The 26,454-nt window shown below is 44.2% G+C and overlaps 1 protein-coding gene and 1 long non-coding RNA gene across 2 annotated transcripts in view; one reads left to right on the top strand and one right to left on the bottom strand.

Moving 5' to 3' along the window:
• Positions 1–2,477: 2,477 nt before the first annotated feature.
• lars2 (leucyl-tRNA synthetase 2, mitochondrial) overlaps positions 2,478–26,454 on the bottom strand; it is a 38,157-nt gene continuing 14,180 nt past the window's right edge. Inside the window, exons 8-21 of the mRNA XM_086155268.1 lie at positions 24,501–24,608; positions 20,765–20,924; positions 19,423–19,527; positions 19,004–19,119; positions 18,643–18,926; positions 15,562–15,660; positions 11,984–12,121; positions 11,781–11,884; positions 11,038–11,217; positions 10,794–10,963; positions 9,703–9,780; positions 9,497–9,608; positions 6,608–6,735; positions 2,478–5,302 (exon numbers count right to left, since the gene is read on the bottom strand). Of these exons, the coding sequence (XP_086011394.1) occupies positions 5,123–5,302; positions 6,608–6,735; positions 9,497–9,608; positions 9,703–9,780; positions 10,794–10,963; positions 11,038–11,217; positions 11,781–11,884; positions 11,984–12,121; positions 15,562–15,660; positions 18,643–18,926; positions 19,004–19,119; positions 19,423–19,527; positions 20,765–20,924; positions 24,501–24,608 (1,962 nt within the window). The 3' untranslated portion in view covers positions 2,478–5,122. The remainder of the gene's footprint in view (positions 5,303–6,607; positions 6,736–9,496; positions 9,609–9,702; positions 9,781–10,793; positions 10,964–11,037; positions 11,218–11,780; positions 11,885–11,983; positions 12,122–15,561; positions 15,661–18,642; positions 18,927–19,003; positions 19,120–19,422; positions 19,528–20,764; positions 20,925–24,500; positions 24,609–26,454) is intronic.
• LOC147229676 (uncharacterized) lies at positions 10,169–12,878 on the top strand. The gene is made up of 2 exons (XR_015106812.1): positions 10,169–10,999; positions 11,809–12,878. It is a non-coding gene; the product is annotated as an uncharacterized LOC147229676 (long non-coding RNA).

The following is a 26,454-nucleotide window of genomic DNA, read 5'->3' as shown; positions in this document are numbered from 1 at the left end:
ATCTATTACCAAACTACCAATCTTTAAAAAAAAAAAGGCATTTTATTCAATGGTCATTTCCCAAACCTGGTGTTTAGTGTAACATTCAAAGATTCCAGTGTCATATTCTATAAATTTACTCCTCCGATTTAATGTATACGCACAACGCCTGCTCGAACCTCCATATAGTCACATCTATAATTTCATTTTATCACAACCTTGAGTTCAGTATTGTCACTTCTTTGGAAAGAATGTACAAATATCTTTGGTGGGCATCTGAGGAAGAGGCTATGTTTGCGCGAAACGTCATGCGAGAATAAGTTTTCTGTACAGCATGTAAAATAAATGATCTTTACTTTTGGAGCACTTTTGGTGTGCCGATATTTTCAAACTTTTATTCTATCAAACCGCAGACCTTCAGACTGGAGGGGCTTTTTATTTATTATACACTGCTTGAAAAAATAAAGAGAACACTAAAATAACATGTCCTGGATCTGAATAAATGAAATATTCTTATGAAATACTTTTTTCTTTACATAGTTGAATGTCACACCAAAATGATCGATGGAAATTCCCATGGAGGTCTGGATTTGGAGTCACACTTAAAATGAAAGTGGAAAAACACACCAATGTTAATGTAATGTCCTTAAAACAAGTCAAAGGGTTGCTTCCTAATGGACAGTTCGATTTCACAGAAGTGTGATTGACTCAAAGTAACATTGCGTTGTTTAAATGTTCACTTTATTTTTTGTGCACTATATTTTGTTGTGCAATGAAGTCCGCTGACGGTGCGTAAAAAGTTTTTTTTTTTTCTCCATTTTTAAAAGGGTGATGGCAGCAATTGCGCATAAAATCATCGGTCAGTTCTATTATTTTGACCCTCGAAATATATTTAAATCACGAGATATCCGAACTGCAATGTGGTTAACAAGTGTGCTTTAAATAAAATATAGTAGCATCTGTTGGCGGCAGCGAGAGACTTTGGTAAAGAGGCGACTGGTAGTTGGAAAAAGACCCGGAAAGCGGCGACAGCTCGAGAACAGTTGGTCTGGATGGATGTGAACAGATGGATAAAACAGATTTGCTTGAAAGGAGAAAAAAAAAAAAAAAACCAAGAAGAAGACGGGAGAAAAAAAAAAATCAATGAAACTTTGCGTCACTGTCAAGTGAGAGAATAGAGAGGGTATTTATCAGAAATCCACAATCTGGAAAATATATTTTATTTTCATTAGAGTAGAAACTGTCCCTCCCTGGCTCACAGGAAGCACCAAAAATGGTCCTCCAGTGTCATTCAATAGGATCATCCAAGCACCACGAGGAGTTAATATAAGGGATTTAGGGAACAAAAAGCTTTAGAGTAAGATAAAACCATGTTTTTATCATCATACTGGGGGGGGAAGAAAAAAAAAACGCCAAAGCATAGTTCTCACAATGATGAGTATTATAACAATTACCCGTAATGAATGTAAAAGCTGTGCGATAAAGAGCAGCGGTGAAGAGCGGCAGCTGTGGCATCTCCGCATGAAACGTCTCCACAATTCAAAACAGACCGAAAGCTGCCTCCACCGGATTAAGTCTGAGAACAGGAACCAATTTTTAGCCCTAAATCGCCCACCAGTTAAACCACAGTGGTGTTCAAAAGTTGTTTTCTCATCAAGGCCCAATGATTTTTTTTTTGCTCCATTTTCTGTTTCTTTGTGCAGATGATGAGATTCTCAAATACCCTGAAATAATTGGAAACAGATAGGACTCGCTCTGCACCTCGGGTACTCTGGGTTACTTATTGATCCGTGCTGGAATTTGAAAATGTTTTCCATTCAATCGTTCATTCATTTATTGATTATCTATACCTCTTATCCTGCCTTCAGGGTCATAGCGGGGCCCGGAATTAAGAATAAGAACAACTTTATTTATCCCGAGGGAAATTGTTGCGCCAGAGTTTCAAGTAAAACATAACAATAATAAATAATAGTAGGAAATTGGGAGAATAAGAAATATGAATAAAACTATAAAATTGTCTAAGGAAGCTGGGTTCACGTCAAATTTAAAAAGATTATATTGTGATATACATATATTTATTTATATTAAAAATATACTGCTCAAAAAAATAAAGGGAACACTTGAACAACACAATGTAACTCCAAGTCAATCACACTTGTGTGAAATCATAGTGTCCACTCAGGAAGCAACACAAATTCATTTTGACTTGTTTTAAGGACATTACATCAAAGTTGGATCAGCCTGGAGTTTGTTTTTACACTTTAATTTTGAGTGTGATTCCTAATCCAGACCTCCATGAGTTAAAACATTTGATTTCCATTGATCATTTTTGTGTGATTTTGTTGTCAGCACATTCAACTGTGTAAAGAGCAAAGTATTTCATAAGAATATTTCATTCATTTCGATCTAGGATGTGTTTTTTAAGTGTTCCCTTTATTTTTTTGAGCAGTGTATGTATTAAGCAACAGCAACGCCAATAACCGTTGCCACCGGTAACCTTTTATTTTTTTTTTTACCAATTCTAATTCAATTTCAAACTGGAAACAGTTTCATTGTCTCACGCACATAAGCATCCCGTTGCCGACCAACTCGTGCACGGAGACCAATTCATCCGCTCGCGGTACATTTTGGTTTTGACCCTCGAACTTTTATTCTCCGTTTAATTCGCCGCGTCGATTTGTCAGTTACGCCGCCGACGAGGCCTGGAACCGCGGCGAGGTAAAGTACATAAATGAAAGCAGATGTGTGGCATTTGCTCGCAGTTTAGCCGTATGACTAATGAAGATCTGCTTATGCCATGAGCTCACACAGAAAATATACGCGAGTGACCGAACCGAAAGCCCCGAGGTCTGCGTCACAGATGAGGCGTGACATGAGCGGAACTCCCTGGATCCCGGTCTGGGGGGCTGCGTCGGCGTGCCGGAGGGAGTCTTGATTGCGCCGCCGCGACTTTGCAGCCGGTCGGTGGCGATTCGGGCCCCTGTAACCCGTACGGTCGCGAAGAGAAAGTGAGTCACGGCGGAATACCGTTCAATAATCCCGGTTGTCATGGAAACTGCAGGGCGGTTGAAAAGTATGACATGGCCCCGGGGGCCGTCAGAGGGAAAATTAATTATTTCAGCAAAAATGTACCATTCAAACCCTATTAGCTATCCATACATCCCTTAAAAACAGCTTATTCAGGGTCGCGGGGATGCGACAGGCACCTTATCGGGACATTTTTGGATTATTTTTTAACATTTTTTTCCTGCTAAGTGACTGTGCATTGTGTATTATGTGTATCATTTCCATCAGGACTAATAAAGTATCTCTATTTTACTCGACTAAACGGTGAGAACGTGCAACCTTCACACCGGGAATCCAACCAGCAACTATTACACTCCAATTCCCAACTATTGATTCAAATATGCAGTGAGTCGTTTTTTTCCCCGAACTATAAATGGCGTTGACGTTTCTTAGTTTATTTCTCAGGCCGCTTCAAATCCAGAACTGCTGGAAGCGGAGAAGACGATGCGAAATGGAGCGCGGCGATAACGCAACACGGGGGGGGGAAGCGGTAAATCCAGCGCTTGTTCGGTGCGCTGAGTCAAGAGTGTGACAGAAAAGCCGCCACACTCAAGAGTTCTCTCATCTACTCTCTAATTTACTGCTTTGATAGAATCTAATTAAGATGAACAGAATCATCACAATAAAGAGAATAGCTCACACTGACTTGGCTCTTTGCTCCCGTCCTATTATTTCTAGTGTCTCTTCCTGTTATTCTCTCTCTCTCGAGCTTTTCCCGTCACCTGATGGTCAAAGATAGCGCGCAGCAATGCATATAAACTGCTCCAAAAAATAAAGGGAACATTTAAACAGCACAATATGACTCCGAATCAATCAAACTGTCCACTTAGGAAGCAACACGGATTCATTTTGACTTGTTTTAAGGACATTACATCAACATTGGTGTGTTTTTCTACTTTCATTTTAAGTGTGACTCCACATCAAGACCTCCATGGGTTCATACATTTGATTTCCATTTATAATTTTGGTTATAACACATTCTACTATGTAAGGAAAAAACTATTTCACATGAATATTTCATTCATTCAGATCTAGGATGTGTTATTTTAGTGTTCTCTTTATTTTTTAGAGCAGTGCATATAAAAAAATAAAAAAAAAACAAATGGAAGGGATCAGTTTCTCCCCCTGTCTGCACATTATGGATTCGCTGTGATTTAATACAAAAATAATAAAAAAAAATAAAAAAAATCCAAGCCTTTTTAACATTATTTCCAGATGCGGTGAGATTTTAATCTGCTGAGTTATTTAAAAAAAAAAAAAAAAAAAAAAAAAAAGGACTTCCTCATACAGGAGCTGACCCTGCAAACCAGGCGATAGAGATCACATTTCGTGTCTCTTGATATCGGATCATTCATAAGACTTTGCTTTGGCGGCGAACAAAAAGCCTGGGCGAGACATGGGCGCGCAAAACCAGAACAAAGAATTAAAAAAAAAAAAAAAAAGAGTTTATACATATTGAATAACTGCTTAGTCACCCGGCGGGTAGAGACGGGTGACTAAGGGCGTCACACGGGTACATTTCGCCGCCGCAGGTACGTGCGCGCCGCCGGAACCGCGGGAACAGCTGAGTCACGCAGGGCCGTATGTAGAAAACAAACAAAAAAAAAACAAAACCAAGAGCGACGACGCAGGGAAAGCGAGACGCGGCCCCCGAAATAAACAAGATAGGAACGCTTCCACTCAGCTTTCTGAGGGAAAAAGGGACTAAAAGTGCAACAGGAAGTTGGTTGGAACTTATAAATACAGTTAATTTTGTGTTTAAATTCAAATGAAAGAGATAATTACAAGGTTGCTAAACAGGCTATGAAATTCAGATTAGCTCGACGTGCTAGAACGTCTTTCCAGGAAAAGCGGGGAGGTTTCGCGTCCACACGTCTGATCTGACGCGATGCGATGCGACGTCAAGGGTCTGTTTCACATCAGGCGTGAAGAATTTTTCTTTATTAAAAATGGACATTATAAATTAAGAAAGTTATATCCGGTGAGAGTTTTACAACTCCGCCCCCCCCCCCCCCCCCCCCCCGTCGGAATCCGACCCCGGGATCGTCTTCGCCGCGAAGTGCGAAACGCAGCGGCGTCACTCGTCCACCAGGAAATTGACGAGGGCGGTCCGAGGAGAGAGGATGGCTCTCTTGACGCGCCTCCCGCCGAGGAACGTCTGTCCGAGGGGGCTCCGCAGGACCAGCTCCAGCACCCGATCCGGATCTTTGGACGCCCGCGCCGGCACCGTCACCGACCCGCGGGCCTTGTTGTTGATCTGTCGAGTCACACGGATCAAACGTTTAGCGTTCGCGTCGTCTTCGCTCGTGACCTCGATACAAAGCGGAACCCGGTTTGAGGCCGAGTCTCAAAAATCACACGTCCCGGGCCTCCTTCCTGCCAGCGGACCCAGAAAGCACATATTTAGCGGTGGGTATGAAAGGGCAACCCCAAATGAGAACATCTAGACTTCCTGTGTGAGCTTGAATCTTTAGAAGTGGTTTAAAATTAATGGTGTGTGTCTATGTGTGTGTGTGTGTGTGTGTGTGTTGGGCATTTCTTCTCCCACAAATCTCAGAAAAGAGGAAAGAAGCCCACAACAGACTGCAAGATGAAGTAAAGCCAATATCAGGGGCCACTGGGGCTGTAGTGTGTGTGTGTGTGTGTGTGTGTGTGTCAGCATATAGGATTGTGTGTGTCATCTTAAAAAGCACACCGATATTAAAATGATTAGCAGGATGAGATTTAAAAATCAAAAAATCAAAAACACCTGTCAAAACACACACACACACACACACACACACACACACACACACACACACACACACACTTTTTCATTACTACTTGTCACTCCGTCATGGAACAGAACAGAATCCACTATGAAGGACAGACGCTCTCAGGTGTTTGCTATCATAACAGACATTTGGAAGGACTTTTTTGGATGGACACACACACACACACACGTGCGCACGCACGCACGCCGGCGTTCAGGGCTCAGGATGACACGTGTGTGTGTTTGTGCGCCAGGGCTGCTGATCCATGTTTATTTTCTGAACCGTCTCATCGCGGCTAAATATTCTCTCATTGTCTGTTAGGCTTTTGCGACACACACACACAAACACACACACACACGCTCGCTCATTTCCGATGATGACATACGCTGCCAAACCCAGGGCTTTCACGATTTGTTTGCCTGAGCTCATGGGAAGGAAAAACGGAAAAAAAAAAAAAAAAAGGCACAAGAAATGTGAGCGACACGGTAACAATGGGTATAAATAACCCGGGCTTCGGCTCGCCGCTGCTGCTTTTTAATTATTGACCCACTTGTCTATTTAGTTTAAAAACTTCTGCTTGAGATGTAGATGCATAAACACACGCACGCACGCTAATCATAGGCTGTTTGCACAAAATTACAGACTCCGGTCGTGGATTTCGGGGGTTGAGGGGAGGAAATGACGGTGGTCGTCGGATCAAACGGGGGGGGAGGGGGATTCCTTCGATCCCTGGAAAGAGTCACGTACGACGATTCCGCATCTGCGGAGCTAAAAATGCACGCTTTGCGTGACGCGCGTGTCGTTCTTACCAGCACGGAAATGTCGACAAAGTCGGGCGCCTCCAGGTATTGGGGATCCACAGCGGGCCAGGGCTGTTGCAGGACGTCGCCGTCCCTCCGGAGGGAGGAGCCGAGGGGGAATTTCACCTGACGCAGACCTGGGAGACGCGCAAAAACACCAGATTTTGACACCGCGGAGGGGAAAATAAATTAAATTCGGCCTTTCGAACGACCCCCGGCGATCAAAATCGACGTCACACATCCCGGTCGGAAGACCAGGGGAAGGACGTGAACTTCCTCTGTCCCGCGGCTTGTGTTTTAAATTACAACAAGTGAGAGTGAGACGATTCAAAACTGTTTTTAAAATTGCACGGGTGCGCAAAACAAGAACACACACATCACTTTTCCCTCCCGGTCGTTATCTGTCAGGTCGAAGCCCTGGCTGTTTTTCCTGCAGGAGTGAGTGTGTCGTCCACAATGAGGGGATGTCCACTTCCACGAGCGGCACAAAAATATGACGCCAGGTCTTCCTTTCTATTGTTTTGTTTTTACACCCGGCCAAAAGATCACGCCGCTGCTTTCGGTTTCTGCTGACGGGAGGCGGCCGAGGATGAGCGGGGTTTGCTTAATAACGGCTGATTACATGAGCGCCGGGTGTCGACTGGTGTCAGATTGTGTCAAAATCTGCGGCGACTTCCTTTTTTAATATACTATACCCCAGTGACGTGCAGTCGGGGGAGGCAGGAGAGGCCGTGCCTCACTTGTCGGTCTTGAAAAGAAAAAAATGGTCAGATGAAAAAAGTATTAAACGGTTCTATTCATCACTGATTTGCACTATCATGGTATTTTTTATTTAACTGCACCATTTAATGTTCAAATACTTAGAAGAGACGTGCGGTGAGGCTGTGGACTGTTGAGCCTCAATGACAGCTGACTGCTGGCTATATTGACCATATAGCACTTTCAACTTGCAAAATACATATTTTATTGCCTGTTTATATATTGTTTATATATTGTATAGTTATTTTATTGCCTATCTGTATATTTTATATATATTGTCTATTCTATACAGTTGGAAATTAGCTATGAGCTATAATCTGGTGCAAACATCTCTGCCTCTGTGCTTAATGTATTTGTACACTGTCCTTATAAACTTCTAAACAAACAAACAAAAATTGCTGTCTTTGTATGTTGCTAATTAATGTTGCTATATGAACTCCATTTTCAGTGTACAGTGTTATTTTGTCAACAACTGTATGCGTGTTTCTAGTTTCTTGTGCTGAGCCGTCATAAAACGGCTTTTGAAGAGCCACGAAGTGAGGCACGCAGTTCCCCTGCCTCAAGGTAGGGGGCGCTCATGACTCCAGGGATTCTTCTTGCGACTCCTTGGCTGCAGAATACAGAGCCTCACCGCACGTCACTGCTATACCCCTACTTAAATTTCCTAAATGTTAATTTAGTTAATCAGTAATCACATTATTATGCGTATTATTATGCATGTTATCATTATGGTTCCATTTGTTCGACTTTATTTTGCTGTAGCTACCACTTACTATTAAAAAGAGGCAACCTTGAAAATAATGAAAAACAAATGTGACTGCTAACCGGCAACCAGCAAACCGCCGACCTTGTGACTGGAGTGAAGTCTGCGAAAAAAAAAAATCTAAATTGTAGCGTAAAAAAAAACATACAATGTGACAGTACAGTGGACTCTCACTTTTCACGGGAATTACATTCCGAGACCACCTCCAAGAAGTAAAAGATGTGATCATTTTGGTGGTATTTTTCAGATATATTAACCCTCGACGAACCTCACTCAACCTCCCGCAAACTGTTATCGACCAACCATCGACTGGATGACGCTTCCCTCACACTTATACAGTACGCAAAACACTTTTGGATAACAATAAACATTGAAATACAATACAAAATGCACAGTAAATGAGTAAAATAAAAATCAAAATAAATCTAAAGTGAATAGAAATTATTCATTGGAAGAAACTTCGGGAGAAATTCTGCCTTCTTTTAATATTGTATGCTGGGCGCAACCTACAAGCAGATTGGCTGCTTCTCTCCATGAACCAATCAGCACGCGGAACGGAAGGACACGCTCAATCAGCCAATAGCGTGCCGAGTGCGGAGCTACTCAGCCAATCATATTCCGTATAAGATCTCGCGTGGCTACAATGGTAAGAGCGAGAGTTCGCGATGATGGGTATCTTTGTTTAGCAAAGGAGATCTCGTATTTTATTCATTTTATAAAATGAATTTAATTTTACTATATTTTTTTTACTGTTTTTTTCTTCTTAGGCTAGAATATGGCTATTTCATCACCAGAAAAAAAAAATCAAAAACTGCAAAAAAAAAGCGCTAAAGAATGATAAATCGCAAGAAACGAAAAAATATCTGCAAAAGCCGAACCGCGTAGTAGCAAAAAAAAAAAAAACTATTGGCCTTTTTGCTTTAACACGTCAGTAATTTGAACCAATTTTCGGAAAGTTCTCGCTGCTTCAAAACAAAATTTGCAAAACGCGTTTTACTATTTATTATTTACTATTCACGATGATGGGTATCTTTGTTTAGCAAAGGAGATCTCGTATTTTATTCATTTTATAAAATGAATTTAATTTTACTATATTTTTTTTTACTGTTTTTTTCTTCTTAGGCTAGAATATGGCTATTTCATCACCAGAAAAAAAAAATCAAAAACTGCAAAAAAAAGCGCCAAAGAATGATAAATTGCAAGAAACAAATTACAAAAACAATATCTCCAAAAGCCGAACCGTGTAGTAGCAAAAAAAAAAAAACTATTGGCCTTTTTGCTTTAACACGTCAATAATTTGAACCAATTTTCAGAAAGTTCTCGCTGCTTCCAAACAAAATTTGCAAAACGCGTTTTCTCTGAAGGCACGGACAGACCTGCCCAAAGCTCAGACGCCAGGTGAGGAGCCATGGGAGCCGTCATCAGGACCAGCGCCGCCAGAGCCTCCTCGAACTCCACGCTGTGCTGCAGAACTCTCACCGTCGCGCTCTGAATCCATAAACACACACACACACGTAACGGGAAACTCACGGCGGCCATCGGGCGACGTGAGAAAGCCGCTTATTTGGGAGTTAACACTCACACTCAAGGTATTAGTGAGGCCCATCAGGCGAGAAATAGCCGCGTTGAACAGGAAGTCCTCTGTGAAGTGAGACGTGACCTGGACAAATCAATGTGTGTGTGTGTGTGGGGGGGGGGGGGGGGGGGGGGAGACAAAGCACAGGTCAGTAAAATCAACATGTGTGTGTGTTACATTCTGTATTAGTTTATTTATATCCTCCTTGACGTTAGCGACGCGCTCTTTCGCCGGGGAAGAATTACGGAAAACAATGTCGCACTCGGACGAAGGTCCTCCTCCCTCTTATCGCCGGCCGAAGGCACGCAAGATTGTGCACGTCAATATTCCCCCCCCCCCCCCCGGCAAGCCTTCTGGGAAGAGGGGCCCTTTTGGGAAGGGCCTTAAGGGAGGACGAGGAGGGCGATCGCCGCGGCTTTTCTGAGGGACGGATCAAAGAAGCGCCTCGGCTCTGCGGGGTTTAGAGCGGCCCGATGTCCAATAACAGCGGCGGCGCGGAGGGGGCGGGGAGGGAATCAAATCCGGCAGCGGAAAAAAAAAAAAAAAAAAAAAAAAGGTGGCTATTTATAAAGTGTGCGGAGTGACTGAGTGGATTCAAAATCAATTTCGTGGCTCCGGCCGTTTCAGGTGATGACGGATATTCATAGCTGGAGGAGAGGATCGAAACGGTCGGGCGACTTTCCGCCGACTATCGTACCGTGGCCATGTTGGAAAAGGCTTAAAGCCGTAATGGGTAGAAGGTGAGACGGGCGGCGGGTGAATCATCCACATCGATGGATGATGCTTGAGCTGCCCCTGATCAGGTTTGGCACCAAGTTAGCCTATGTAGTGTGTGTGTGTGTGTTGTCTTTAAAAAAAAAAAAAAAACTAACCCCAGCTTACCGTTCTGTATATTTCCTGTGCATCTTGTATTTGCAAGTGTTATTTGCGGTGCTTATGTCCTCTATTGTAAGTCGCTTTGGATAAAAGCGTCTGCCAAATGTAATGTGGAAAGCCGGGGATTTGAAAACAGGCTCATTAGCGCCCCCTACTGGAGAGGAAGGGTACAACCCAGCCGGTCACTCCATCAGGAGATACCATTGAATCCGGGCCCCCACCTCTTGAATGGCGTAGTTCTTGTTCTCCCAGATCTTCTTGGCCTCGGCGAGCTCCTTCTTCCTCAGCGAGTCGGGGTCGGGAAGGACCCCGATCTGCCGGGCGCCTCGCAGCTTGGTCACCAGCTGCCACAGCCGGGCCTGCCAGCGCAGCACGCCGGGGAGGGCGTCGGCTGAGACGCAAACGCCGGAGATCATTTGGTGTTCAGGTGATTTAACCTCACATTTTTCTTTCGTGGCGGCTCACTCTTTACGCTCCACAGGATGTCCTGTTCCGGCGGCGCGGCGTAGAGGATGTAGAGTCGAACCGTGTCCACGCCGTACTGCTGCACCACCTCCTGCGGGTCCAGGCCGTTGTGTTTGGACTTGCTCATCTTCTCCCACGTCACCTCCACGCGTCCGCCGTCCAACGCCACCGGCTCCTCGCCTGAAAGAAAAAAAAAAAACAAGGTCAAAGGTCGAAATGAGCCCCCCGTGCGTAATCACCGGAGAACGTGAGAACTACCGGATTTGGCTTTTTTGCTTTCCAACGGCTGTTTACTCACATTTAGCAAAAAAAAAAAAGCCTGTCAAAATACGAGCGCATTCGACGCCGTTCTGTGACGGGACTAAACGGCGCCAATCTAGCCGAGGGATCTTTGCAGATATGCACGTCTGCGCCGGCCGACTCCGTAAGGCTGGGATCGAGAGGCTTCTCTTCTCTGTAAGCCGCCGGCATCTCCCCCTTTATCCTTTTACCCGGATAGAAAATCCTTCAGATTGAAGCCAAACTGAAGGAAACCTCTTACGCCTTTTCCAAAGGCTTGCTTCTGATTCGAGGCGTGGCTTGTTAACTCGCCGTTCTATCTTGGCGGCGGCGTTACAAAGCCGTACAAAAAAAAAAAAAAAAAAGGCAAATTCCGTCATGAGTCTTCAGCGCGTTTAGCGTGATATTTCTGTCCCGTTTGAGCGGTTTTATCTGTCGAGAAGCGTCACGCAGACAATAATCACCTGTGAAATCTATTTCTTCTCTCTTCAGGTAGCGCCCGCTGGTCGCCAATTTGAAAGTCTGGCCCTTGATCAGACCCTGGACCAGCAGCTTCTGAAAGGGTTCCCTGGAGTACAAGGAGGCGCATTAGTGTGCGGAAAAGCTCACAAGATTCAAAGTGGGATTATTATTATTATTATTATTATTATTTTGTGGCGTGGTCTACCTGTGCGCCACCAGACCCTGGTCCCGGCAGAAATGGCAGAGGAAGCGGGCGTAGTACAGATGCATGACGGCGTGCTCCTTCCCCCCGATGTAGACGTCAACGGGCAGCCAGCGGTCGGCCGCTTGGCGCTCGAAGGGTCTGATGGGAACGCGGAAGAGGGAGGGTGAAGAAAGCTGGAGCGGATCGCAGACCAAACATCGGGATTTCAAGCGAAGACGCGCAACCGAAATCGGATGCATCGTCTTCTTCTTGCGGACGCTCCCCTGAACAGCCAATCACCTGCCTCCATCTAACCCTCAACCACTAACTTGCCGCCAACCTCGGCATCCTTGCACCCTGATCTTCACCGAGAAAGATCTTCTTGAGAAAGAAGCTTATAAGTAAAATTATTATTATGATCATTATTATTATTATTACTATCATATCTCATAGGCAGAGATTACTCACCGAGCCAACTAGTGGCCATTGTTGGTATTGCACTCTAATACAAACCGTACTTAAATGTATCGCCTTTTAAAAATATATGTATTCAAAGAAGATCCCTAAAAGTTACAAAAATAAAAAATATATATTATTAATTTAAATATTGAATGTATTATCAATTTAAATATTACACATCATATATTATTTTAATTATTATTATTATTATTATTATTATTATTGTTATTATATATTACAATTATTATGTTTACATTATAAAAAAATTTTTTTTAAGAGGATAAGACGGCTTTGGAACAAATAAGACGAAATGAATTTTTTTTTACTGTTTATACAATTTCCTACTATTATTAATTATTGTTATGTTTTACTTGAAACTCTGGCACAACAGTTTCCTTCGGGATAAATAAAGTTGTTCTTACTCTTATTCTTAATAAACCACGTTGTCAATGTGAAACCCTGGCTTTCTTCATTCACAGCAAGTCATTCTTAAACGTCTAATTATGAGGTTTTCAGGCGGGACGACCGCAGGAGCTGCTCAGTTTAGTCCGAAGCAGATTTGTTTTGGAAAACCTGAGTCTCAAGAACAGGAGGCACCGCAGTGGATAAAACACAGGATTAATCTCGATCCAGGGCCCGCGACCAAAGAAACGAAGGAAAACGCCGGAAACTTTACACAACCGGGCACCGTGGGGAATCTAGAAGGCTTCGTCATCAGACCGAACACGCATCCTCTAGAGGGCAGGATCCAGAAGAGGGAGTTTGGTATTTTTAAAGTTCATCTGTGATGACTTAAACTACACTCAGCATGTCATATTAGAAAAATAAGCTGAACGGCGTGGAGGTGCAGAGCGGCGTGTTTCTAGCCGGACTTGGCGTGATGGTCAGCAGAGTGTTATCGGTGTGCGCCACCTATCACACCAGTAATTACTCTCCTCCACACCTCTCCGCCGCTCGCTCTCCCTCTCCGGCGGATGGTGAGCGGTGATAATTGAAGGAGCGGGAGGGAAAAAAAAAAAAAGTTATGAACTGGCAAAATAATTCCGCCCCGTTCGATGACATGAAAACACACACTTCCCGTTTCCTCCCTCCCTCGCCGCCTTCTTTCGAGGCGCCCCGTTTCCGACTTTTCATCACCCCCGCCCGCGCGCGCGAGGCTAAGCGGGCCGATGGAAATGCACAAATAGTGTAATTGCTTTTTCTGTTGTGCCGTAATCTGCCTCGCTAAGAAAAGCTCACCCCCTTTTCCTTTTCAAGCAGCTTTACAGCTGGGTCAGGGCACTGGGAAATAAATCTCTTTTGTTAAGCTCAGGGTATCACCGCCATCCCAGCAGGTGACAGCTATGGCGCCGTAATCTCTATTGGCAAGGATTTCAACTTCTCGGCGAGTGTGTATATGCCGCGTGTGTGTGTGTGTGTGTGTGTGAAAGTAGACCCGTATTTTATGCACGTTTGAAAAAAATTTCAAGCACAAACGTGTGATCGATTGCAATACATGCGTTCGCTCATTCGTTCGTTTGTTTGTTAGCGGGATTATCGAGAGCGGAAGCTATCCCGGCTGTCATTGGACGAGAGGCGGGGTTCCCGTCTCATACTCCGGCCAATCACGGGGTCGCATCGTTGAGCCATCCATTCACACGTCATCTTGAAAACGACAATTCGCTCATTCATTCAAATTTGCACAATTTAGGGCCCGGGCGGCAAACTCAAATACACAGTGGGCTAAAATTCAAAACTGGGACGAAGTCGAGGGCCAACATTGATATTTATTTAAAAAAAATGAACCTTTTCATATGGACCCAAACAAGTTTTGCTTAAAAAACGAATATGGAACAAGCGTAGCGTAATACTATATTATATATCACTTAATATTGCACACATGCAAAATCCGGTTTTCTGCCTAAGTAGCAGGGTGCTAGTATTAGCATAAGGTCACTATGACTACTGTACGCAGAGGAGAGGGCGTTTATGGGTCCCGTTGTGAGTTTCGTGCCAAAACACCAGCAGGATATTCTGGGATTCGTAGAATTAGTAGCACATGCACTGTAGATTATACTCCAATAGTCATTTGGTATGGCTTTGTGGGCCAAATATAATAACAGTGCGGGCAAAATTTGGCCCGCGGGCCAGAGTTTGACACCTTGACTTGGGCTCTTCAATGAACCTCGTGCATGTGTTTGGACTTTGGGAAGGGAAAAAATGGCGACAAAAAAAAAGATTCACGTCATATAGAGACATACAACTGTTCACCCTCTCATTCACGCTTGCAGACGAGGTAGGTTTAGCGTGAAGGAGAACAAAAATCTTTTTATGTTATGAACCGTTCCTTTAAAAGAATACGAGATGAACAAACTGAGAGTTATTAAGAAAATAAGTGTAATTTCAACAACACCATGCCTCCCTTCTGTCTTCTCAGTTCTCCGTGCATTTGTTGTATTCAGCAATAAACTCGCTGAATCGGACCAAGCATACAGGTTTCTTCTGAACGGCCTGCACTAGAAGTCCACTTTTCTCTTTTATGACAACCGCATCTCGCAGATGAGGGTGTCGGGTCCGATGGAAAAGCAGGTCAATTTCTAACAATAAGTAAAAAATGCTATTTTCGGACCCCGGAAGCCGCATTGCAGCCATCTGCTGTAAGTTGTGAGTCACATAATGTTGTGCTACGTTGCGAACACCAACTAAATAGTGCAGCGCTAGCAGACAATATAGGAATTGCATTTTTATTTATCATGATTTTTATGTATTTTTCCAAAGTGTAGATTTATTCCACAGGCTGGATCGGACCCGGCGGGCCGATATCGTTTATTTATTATTTATGTTATTATCAATATAAAAGGTTACCGTTGAAATTTAAGTCAGAAGGCTACATACGATTGTTATTTAATTTGTATCGAAGAAATTCATCCCATCGATGTGCTGAATTTCGATTTTCCACGTTAGATATTGTACAGAATTAAGCGTGTTGAGTTTTTAAGCACAACTTGTTTGGGGTTTCACATGAAAAGATTCCTCGTTGTGTATGGAGGACGTTTTTATTTCAATAAATTCTCGCTTCATATCTACATGCAAACTTGTGAGAAAAAATAAAATAAATCAAATCCAACGGCGGCCGGGTTCACGCCGAAGCCGCCCCGTACCTGCTCGGGTTACGAGGATCCGTGTATCGGAAGTAATACCAGGCCGAGTCCACGAAGGTGTCCATGGTGTCCGTCTCCCTCCTCGCCGGGCCGCCGCATCTGAAAGACCGACACGGCGGTCGGGGAAAATCGATATTAGCCCGGGCGAATCGTAGTGCGAGAGAAATGAGCGCTCTCTGTTTGAATGCTCGGAGAAAATGGCATCTTTATGCGATTATCGCGCGGGTGCGTCTGCTAAGCCGTCTCCATCTGGCTGTTGAGGTCACGTCCCGGGAGACGAGCACGGCTGAAACCGGGCTTTTGGCACCGGCGCCGCGTTCCCGTTGCCCTGGCTAACAGGCTGAGCTAACAGCGGAGGGACCGGCGGGCCTCGTGCACGGCGGCGTGTTTGTGTTGGAAATGCCACGCCGTGGCCCCTTTCATCCAAGCCAAACAGCGGCCGGCTACGTGACGCGAATCGCCCGGCGCCACTTTCACGGAGGATGCGGGAAAACACACACACACACACACACGGGGAGGGCAGAGAGCCGGCGGTGTGTGTGTGTGTGTGTTTTCCCTTCCTATAATGCACTTAATGCGACGCTGAAAGCATCTGCCTCTCACTTTATAATGAGTCTCGGCAGATTTGGAAACGGGCGCTCGGATAAAAAAAAAAAAAAGGGGAACAGAAGAGGAGTTCTGAGCTTCGTTATGTGGAACAGAGCAGGTGTCATTCTGGACCTTATGGGATGTCTTGTTTCCCCTCGAGCGGACAAACATTTTCACAAACAGCAGCATCCTCCTCACACACACACACACACACACACACACACACACACACGCTTGTCGTGCAACCGCGAAAAACCCCCAGACCACCGACCACACCAGACTATAATAAGCCTGTGCTGATGAAGTAAGAGCAGCGGTTGCCTAGCAACAAGGCTAAGGTGTTGCAAGGTTAATATTTGGGAATCAGGTGTTATTTCATATGATGAAAAGCTGGCGGCTCCACGAAAAGGCCCCTTCCATCACGGGGAAAAATAAAAAATAAAAAGTGTTCGGTGCAAAGAGTGAAACTTCTCACCCTCCGCCGACCAATCAGAGGACAGATTTGATGTCACGCACACACACACACAGTAGCAAAACTGAGTAGTGCAATCAATCTGTGTGATTCTGAGCATGTGTGTGTGTGTGTGTTTGGATGAGCCACAGAGTGCCGAAAGGCTCTCAAACAGATGAGGCAGGAGAGGCAGCTGCCCACTGCATTCACATGGAATACACACACACACACACACACACACACACAGCTCTAATTCTGCTGTGCGCGAGTGTGTGCAAACCGCGGAGGTCCCTCTTTACCTGCGACCTCGCAGAGCAACACAAAACTCCCCCGTCCGCTTTCTCGGCCGGGCTAAGCCCAGTCAGCCGGCGGGCCAATTTACAGACGCAGGAAATGACTTCCTCAAGGACGGACGGAGCTCCGCCTCATTTGCCACACACACACACACACACACACACACACACCTCCTCCGCGTGCTCGTCTCCAACTTTAATTGGACATGGTCCACGAGTGAGGAGAACAAATTTCCACAGACGCTTAACAACGCGCGGGGGGGGAAAGACGGGGAGATAACGCCGTCTCGCCGATTCGTCGCCATCGATCACCCCCCGATGGCGGGAACGGCGGAGTCTTTGTGGAAGTGCGCGAACGCCATCTGATGACTCGTGCCATCTGCGACCGAGCTGCCCGGCGTTTCAATCAACGCGGCGTCGCGACGCTGATTAGTCTCATTCACGAGGAATCCCCGTGTCCTCGGGAGGAGGGGGCGGGGGGACTCCGGAGACGGCGGCTGAGTGGGCAATCTGCACGCTCCGACATTTTCAAAATACATTTGTAATGATTAGCAACCGGTGTGTGTGTGTGTGTGTGTGTGTTTGGTTCCACTCGCTAGCGACGCCGCGGAAAGCCCCGGAAACGCAGGAAGTACGGGGGGTTGCGGAAACGTCGCCGGCGAGGGGATCGACCGTTATTCGATTCTCACTCTGCAAACGACAATAACGGTCGGGATCGTTTCCGTTATTGCCGAAACCGAACCGCACATCCGGACGTTTCTACGGAAAGGAGACGGAGGTTCTTGTCGCTCAAATATACAGTGCTCAAAAAAATAAAGGGAACACTTAAAAAACACATCCTAGATCGAAATGAATGAAATATTCTTATGAAATGCTTTGCTCTTTACACAGTTGAATGTGCTGACAACAAAATCACACAAAAATGATCAATGGAAATCAATTGTATCAACCCATGGAGGTCTGGATTAGGAATCACACTCAAAATTAAAGTGTAAAAACAAACTCCAGGCTGATCCAACTTTGATGTAATGTCCTTAAAACAAGTCCAAATGAATCTGTGTTGCTTCCTGAGTGGACACTATGATTTCACACAAGTGTGATTGACTTGGAGTTACATTGTGTTGTTCAAGTGTTCCCTTTATTTTTTTGAACAATATATATCGGCGTCCCTACGCGCCGCTATAAGACACATTAAGGATGTCTGCCAGACGGATAAAAAAAAAAAAAAGCTTGTTTTCGGCAGAGCGGCACGATAGAGGCTCTTATAAATAATGCAAGGTTAATTCGCGTGAACCCAAGTCGGCCTCTTGCTCGTCAAATTTTCCGGCAAAATGTATTCGTCGGTCGTCAGGCGGGAGGACTGGTGGTTCTCCGAAGCTGCGGCCGTCGCGCGCTTGTCATGTTATGAAGGGATAATACTGAGCAAATATAAGAGAGGGGTCTGGGTTTGTTAGCGCTCTCGCTATCGCCGGTGTCTTAGCAACTACAGTGCGGTTAAACGCTCCCCCAGCAATCGGTTCTCGGGAAAAAGCTCGCACCGATTTTGCAGAGGAGGCAGTCGGAGAGCATCGGCATCCGATTCCGTGACTGCGGACGTAGATAAACAAAAACGCTAATTCCCATCATGCCGATATCGTGGAGCGGCGAGATAGAGGAGAAGCTGTGCGTCCGATTTTTTTCGTAAACAGCGAGCGAAGCTAACGACCGGGGAAACTGAAAGAAAAAAACCCTTATTTATCAAATTCTTACCTGGGACACTTACAGTTGACCCAGTCGTGATCGGCCTCCAGAGGCGAGGCCCCCTTCCCCGTGAGGGCCGGCGGCTTCGGCAGGGTCACCGGTAGCTCGTCTTCGGGGACGGCCACCGCGCCGCAGGACCCGCAATGCACCACCGGGATGGGCGTCCCCCAGTACCGCTGTCTGGATATCAGCCAATCCCTGAGCTTGGAGCTGGTCAGGTGACCGCCGACTCCCCGCTCCCTGGCCTCCCGGGCGATGGAGTCGAAAGCCCGCTCTCGGTCGAGCCCTGAGAACTAAAAAAAAAAAAAAAAAAAACGGAGAGAAAATCACATTCGCATGAATTTTCCACGATCGGTTTATCCGTCCTTACCTGATCGGAGTTGATCAGAATCTGCGTCCCGTCCGCTCGGGTTTCCAGAACGTGGATCCACCTTAAATCCAGAGCCTTCGCCACGGACGCGTCCTCCTGGTTGGCGTCCGGGATACCTGGCGTGAGCACAACGCAAGGGAGGAGATGCAAACACGCGCTCCGCTGCGGAGGCAGGCGGTCAAATTGTCCCCCGAGAGAAAAAAAAAAAGAAAACCCGGTTGTGCAGCTGCGACTAATGGTTCGTAATCCCGAGGGCTCCGTCGGCTCGAAACCAGAGACAAACACCCTGTTGTTCCACAGCAGCCGAGAGGTAATTTTCACCGACTGTTATTTGTTCTCGGAACTGACTCCAGTTCAGGGGCACATAATGAAAAAACTTCAATGTACACACGAATCGAAAAAAACGTAACGAAGCTTACCGATGACGGTGTCCAGATAGCCGTCGAACGCCTCTTTGCGCGAAATGACCAGGGGCACCTCGCGGCCGGTGAACAAGCTGCGAGCGGTGACCTCGGCGAGGGCGTCTGGAGATCAGCAGGAGGGCGAGAAGGGAAAGCGCTTCGGCTTATTATCAACAATCATCCCCCGCCCCGAGGCGGAGATCACCTCGGGGGAATCCCAATTAGCATAACGCCCAGAAGACGAGGGCTTCCGCCGACCCCCGCGCTCGGGGAAATGTCAGCGGAAGCCCCTTCCCTGCGAGAGATTCGTCTGAAAATCAATGATCGGACGCGTCGGACGCCGTGGAAAAGACGTTCGGAGGATTCGGCGAAAGGGTTCGTTTGTTAGATTGACGGTTGGTAAGGGGGTGGGTGGGGGTGTATTGATCCAGCTAGCCGGTGGTCACGGACGTGTAAAGAAAAAACGTAAATAAAAACCCTTTCTCACTTCCAGAAAAGGGCTCTGACCTCGGTTAACCCTTTATAGTTGAATCCTGCACAAAAAAGCCACTGTTGCAGCAGGAAATAATCCAAACGAACTTAAAAACACACTCAAAAAAATAAAGGGAACGCTAATATAATGAAACGAAATACACTTCAATTAATGATCTGTCTTTCACACACACACACACACACACACACACACTGAGCTGCCATGCACGACTTACACGGCCATGTCGGCATGCGGAAAAGAAAAGTGGGGAATATTTTTATTTATTGCTGCTGTCATTGCACGAAAGAATATTATTAAACACTGCTTGAAAACGTAACACGTCCTACATGTGAATGCATGAAATATTTTTGACATAGTTGAATGTGCTGACAACAAAATTATGAATGGAAATAAAGTGTGTGAAGCCATGGAGGACTGGATTTGCAGTTACGCTTCATTAAAATTAAAAAAATTAAAATAACCAAAGCGGAAAAACACACCGATGTTGATGTAATGTCCTTAACCCTCGAGCGATCTTTACATTGTGTTTACTCCCCTTGTCCTACGGGTCAAAAATGACCCATAAGACAATCTTTGGAAACATAAACATGGAAACATCAACAAAAAAAGAAGTATCACTTTTTCTAATTATGGGGTCTCTTTAAGGAAAAGTCATAAAATTTCATAAAAGTTGGAAAAAAAAAATAGCTTAAGGTGTTTTTTCTACAGCTAAACATGATAGTGGGTCACTTTTGACACAAGGGTTAAAACAAGCGTTGCTTGTGTGATTGACTTGGGAGTTGCATTGCGTTGTTTAAGCGTTCCCATATTTTTTTTTTTTTTTGAGCAGTTTATTAAAAAATAAAATAAAATAAAATTGACGCTCACCCCTGCCCGGTCGGAAGGCCTCCTCCAGGGCTCGGCGTGCGGCGCTGCTGCCGCGGAGCAGCCGGTGGGACGGCAGGACGGCCAGGAAGGCGGCGCCGAACACCATCTCCGGGTTCGAGCAGTAGGCCGACAGGCGCTCGCCCGTCTCCGCGCCGTTCACCTGGAACGCACCAGAAAAAAAAATAAGTGTGAATGTTATTTTTTTTCTGACGGAATTAGCTTCTGCGTTATTTAAAAAAAAAACTTCCTGTCTTCTCCACTCAGATCCGCCGTGTCAGGTAATGAGCGTCTGTTTTTATAGCGCCGTCTCTTCAGCGCCGATCGAGTCGAATCTTCTTGATTTAATGGATTTGAAATGTTCGTGAGAAAAGATTTTTTTTTTTTTTTTTTTGGGGAGAAATCACACACACACACACACCTGACGGCGGAGAAAAGCGCTGTAACTTTGTGATGCTAGCTTCAAAAAGCAAAAAAAAAAAAAAAGCGTATGTTGCTCTTTGACCATCAGAACAGCTGCAAACAAAACCTAAAATACTTTATTATTTTAACTGGAATTATTTTGTAAAATGCCAGGACGACATGAGAATAAGCCGTGCACGTATTAGCATAGGAGTTTAATAGGGGCGCTCTTTTCCATTTGCTCCATTTGACAGAACAGACGCACCGACTGTGAATGTGGCTTGAAGAAAAACGGCGTCTGATTTCACACTTGGTTTGAGATGCAGGGAATGTTTTGCGTGATTTGGAAAGTGACTTTGCTTCCGCGTTCCATCCGATCTTCATCCATGCTTTATTTGGAGAGGAAAAATGGTGACAATGGGCGAAGAAGGTGCGACGGGAATCCTGCTTCTCTGTGTGTGTGTGTGTGTGTGTTAGTGTGTGTGTATATATAGAGGTGATTAGAGATACTTTATTGATCCCGAATTAAATTAAGGTGTCAAGCAGCATACACAAAACACACATTACACAAATTAAACATATTGCATATATCTGCATACAAAAAAATAGTATTATTATCATTGATAATGATAATGATAAATATGATATAATATTATGTTATATTATATTATATTATATCATATTATTGGTGATAATATCAGTATTAATTAAAAACAATATAATGCAACATAATCATTGTTATTAGTAATAACAATAACAATTTATTATTTATGTATTTGTTATTTTTATATATATTATCATTATAAATTGTTATTATTATGAATTGTATTCATATTTATTTGCTATTCATAATAATTATAATACCTTTATGATTATATTAATTATCATTATTAATATTAAGAATTATATTGATATCAATAATCGATAATAATAATTATATTATTGTATTATTATTAGCAATAATTATGAATACAATCCATAATAATAAGTGATCATGATAATTATGAGAATAGAATAACAATAAAACAGAATAATAATAATTATTATTACTGTACTATTATATTAATTATATTAAGTATTCTTTATATTAAAAATTAGTAGCAATGATAGCAATAATCAATTGCTATTAATAATAATAATGATAACAATAATAAAATAATCCCAACGTGAGTGTGAGTGTGCGTGTGCGTGTGTGTGTGTGTGCGTGTGTGCATGCACATGTTAGCCCTCAGCCAAACACTTTCCTCCATCTTTTGCTATTTTGTAATTGTCTAATTGTCTCTCTATTTATGTTCATATTTATTGACACTATAACTGACACACTACCGTCACAAAATAATATCCCTATAGGGCTCAATAAACTTTATCTTATCTTATCTTATCTTATCCAGCCCTCGTCTTTGCATCCTTTCCTTCCACACTACCTTCCTGTCCATCCAACATCATCCTCCTCCTGCAGATCTTCACCCCCTCCTCATCATCTCCACCCGGCTTGTATCTCCAGAACATCTACCACGTCCCTCAGGTGAACTCACTCCTGACCTTCTCCATCCTCCGCATCTTCTCCTCAGCGTCTTCGAACCAGACAGCATGGCTGCTGTCTCCGTCTATTCTCATATCGCCGCGCTTTGAGTGAACGGTGCAAAATAAATCGCGTGAAACGAATAAATACGACGCGTTCGTGCGGAACATTTTTGCAACTTAGCATTCCAGTCAATTAAAAAAAAAAAATCAAACCAACAATATCCACCTCAGCACGCCTTTGTCATCGTTCTCTGACAAATTATTTATAATTTTTTGTACTTTTGCACCGTGGGTCTTTAATAGAGTAACGCTGTTGACTTAGAGATAATAGGATGCTTCACATTTCAACCCAGTCGTTTTTTATAAATAAATTGTCCTCTTTCCCTTTTCTCAACCCTGACTCTCTGGACTGTTGACCCTCCGTACTTAAAACAAAATCCTACACCGCCTTCATCTCTACTTAAAAAGAAAATACATATTGCATTATATTTCCGGGCACAGTGTTTTTCTGGACGTGGATTGGGAGATAAATTATCCGGCCAAGTGGGTGGCATAAGAGGAACGCTGGAGAAACCGTCAAAAAACAAAAAAAAAAAAGAAAAAAAGGGGAGAACAGTCAGCCAAGTGGGCGCTTGCAGGGGGAATTACAAAAAAAAAAAAAGTAAAGAAAAAAAAAGGAGAAATACTGCCAGAAATATCTGATAAACAAGAAGGAAGACGGTGCAAGGGTCACAGTTTGATACAAACAATATATTCGGTGATGAAAAGACTGAAAACAAACGCGGATCTGCAGAGTTCATTTATTCCTTCTTTTTAATGTTCGCTATTGCTATCCGCGTCTGCGCTTCTGGCACATTCTTTAAATGGAAATATAACTTCCTGCGTTTACTTTTTCTCTCGTCACCCTTAAGAGCGAGTTCCAGGATGACAATTTTTAATTGGCTTGACGCCGTGATTCGTTTTTTTCGGCTTCACGATGCATATCTTTGCGTTTTTAATCCCCATATGTGCCGCGACTCCGCAAGGCCTGATGCAAACAGGGAGGCTGAATATTTATGTGATTTATTTAATATCTATAAAATCGCCCCTTAGGATACCGATCACTTTACATACGATTTTTTTTCACGATTTTTTTTAAAATACGGAAAAAAAAATCGTGATGCAGATACGAGAGCGAGAAAATGAAAATTTACGCGTCAAGCCGCGAGTGGATCTTCTGAATTAGCGTTGTAATGTAATTTAATTGTTCTTTAATAATCATCATAAGTTTATTGTAATTATAAGTTCATTATAAGTGTATGTTTTTGACTCAGTGTCTATGTATGTTCATAGCCTCATAACATTAATATATATGTAGTATTATATAATGTAATATAATATAATGGAATATAAATATCATTACTATAATATTAATAATATGTTGAAATATTCATGTTACAATAACCGTGATTTTTCTTTTTGTTAATATTGTTAATATCCTTCTTTCGCAGGCTTTTTCTATATTAATATCCTTATTTTTGGAAATAATTTGTTTTCTGTTTTACCATTTTAAATAGTTGAAGATCCCACCCCCCCCCCCCAAAAAAAAAATAAATAAATAAAAAAAATAAAAAAAATTAAAATTAAAATTAAAAATTAAAAAAAAAATTTAAAAAATTAAAAAACAAATCCACTTCCTCAACAAATTAGATTTAAAGGACCACCGTAACGGGCGGACAAAGGTAAAATAGAAAGTGCTTTTTGGGTGAGGAGGGGGGAAGACATTCAAGGAAAACAAGAATAAATGAATGAAAAAGCGACGGCCGAGATTCACCTTCAGCTCGAAATCAAAATAGCAGCCGCTGCATTCTCCGATCCAGTTGGCCTGCATGGCTTTGACCCCGTACCACTGCGGGAGCTCGTCCAGGGCGTCCAGGAGCGGCTGTAGGGAGGACACACACACACACACACACACACACACACACACACACACACACACAGGCAGGTTTGCTACTTTGTACTGCATTGGAAGGAGCTCATTTTCTGCAGCACAGATTTGTGGAGTGGTGGGCGACCGTTTCTTCAGAACTATATGGCTGTGCACAATAATGCACAAGAATCCAACTCTGTCTGTCTGTGTGTGTGTGTGTGTGTGTGTGTGTGTGTGTGTGTGTGTGTGTGTGGCCTCTTTCAAAGCCCTGCAGCCAAATTACTTGGACGAAGCGGCAGAACCGGCCGGGCACATCATATTATGCAGACAAAGAGGATTTTCAAAATTCCCGACCTCCGTTCGCCCTACTTTGCATGATATCAATAGCAATCAAATGATAAGTGAAAGTGCTCACACACACACACACACACACCACTACTGTTATCCTATGTGATTAAATGAACCTATGCATATCAACAAGGATGAGTCCCAAAAACGCCACAGCCGGACGTCTCGGCTCCCCTGTCAGTCCATCACAATCTATAACCAATAATCCTCGTCGCTCCTCCGCTCGGCTCCTCGTCACGCCGATATGAATGCAAACATAACCCCCCTCCTCCGGGCTGCGGTCATCAAACGCACGCCGGTCAGTTATGGATTCGCTTCAGAGTGGGAGAAGGGAGACATAAATCCCGGCGAACGGGTGTCGCCGTGACAGAAAGTCTTTGAGGAGACGGCGCGCGGAAACAAAGATGCGAAAAAGGAAAATATCGGAAAACTAATGATGACTTTAAATGAGGCGGTTAGCGCTTTTACTTTTCCCTGCTCGTGAAAATATAGCTCGGCGCTGAGCGAGGAGCCGGTGAAAGATGTACGGCGAGGACGGGGGTCTCCATGGCAACTAAGAAAAGCTTAAACAAATAGCACGGCACTGCACTACTGGCCCTGTGTGTGTGTGTGTGTGTGAAGATGTAGGTCAGGCAAAACTAGCACATCTTGCTCCATTCAAAGCTGGCCTGACCCGGGCGTTCAACCAACAGCTTGGAGTTGACGCCAACGTGCATGTACGTGCACGTGCAACAAGTGTGACTGTGCATGAAATTGAACCCCTTGCTGCTTTCGCCGCTTGATAATTCTGCACGCCGTCCGTCCATATCAAAGATGTCCAGGAGACGACGGGGTTCCGGTGCGTTTGGGAACTCTTTTAGCGGCAGGTGGTTTTTAATGCCCGCTGAATAAATATTGTCTGACGTTAATGTTGTTTGACTCCGACGCCGGGCGAAGAGGAGGAGGAGGAGGAGGAGGAGGAGCTGCGCGGGAAACCGGGATTCCAATTACGGCGCTTTTGTTTGGCGCTTCGTTTCGACACGGAGCTCCATCTGCCCTTCTATCACTTATTCTTCCTCGACACCTTCGTCTTCCCACCTCTGTGAGAGAATCAGAAATGCGGGAACGCTTCCTCTCGCGCCTCCCGGACGGCGGGTTCGATTCCGCCCGGCGGACGGCTGGCGAAGGGCCGAGGACTCGTCGTGAGCTGACAGTTTTCATATTTGAATGATGAAAATAACAGATTTGTGGCATCGGCGCTAACAGGCCCGTCCGTACTGAGAATGCGACTGGCGGTTTATGACGGTTGGATTTCCAGCGAATGCTTTTCAGTGAAAATCCTTTAAAACGGCAAAAAAAAAATTTTTTTTTAAATCTCATCCAACCCATCCAGCTAAAGGTGTCAAACGCACGGCCCGCGGGCCAGTACCGGCCCGCCGTGGAATAAATCTACAATTTGAAAAAAAATACACGAAAATCATAAACTACTTTTATTTTTTAAATAAAAATGCAGTTCTTATATTTTCTGCTA

This window comes from Fistularia commersonii, chromosome 11 (assembly GCF_037954325.1).
Source record: "Fistularia commersonii isolate RoL2024-O1a breed Wild chromosome 11, RoL_Fcom_v1.0, whole genome shotgun sequence".
Classification (NCBI taxonomy): Eukaryota; Metazoa; Chordata; class Actinopteri; order Syngnathiformes; family Fistulariidae; genus Fistularia; species Fistularia commersonii.
Note: the sequence above shows the minus strand (reverse complement) of the source record. Positions and strands in the feature narration are given on the sequence as shown.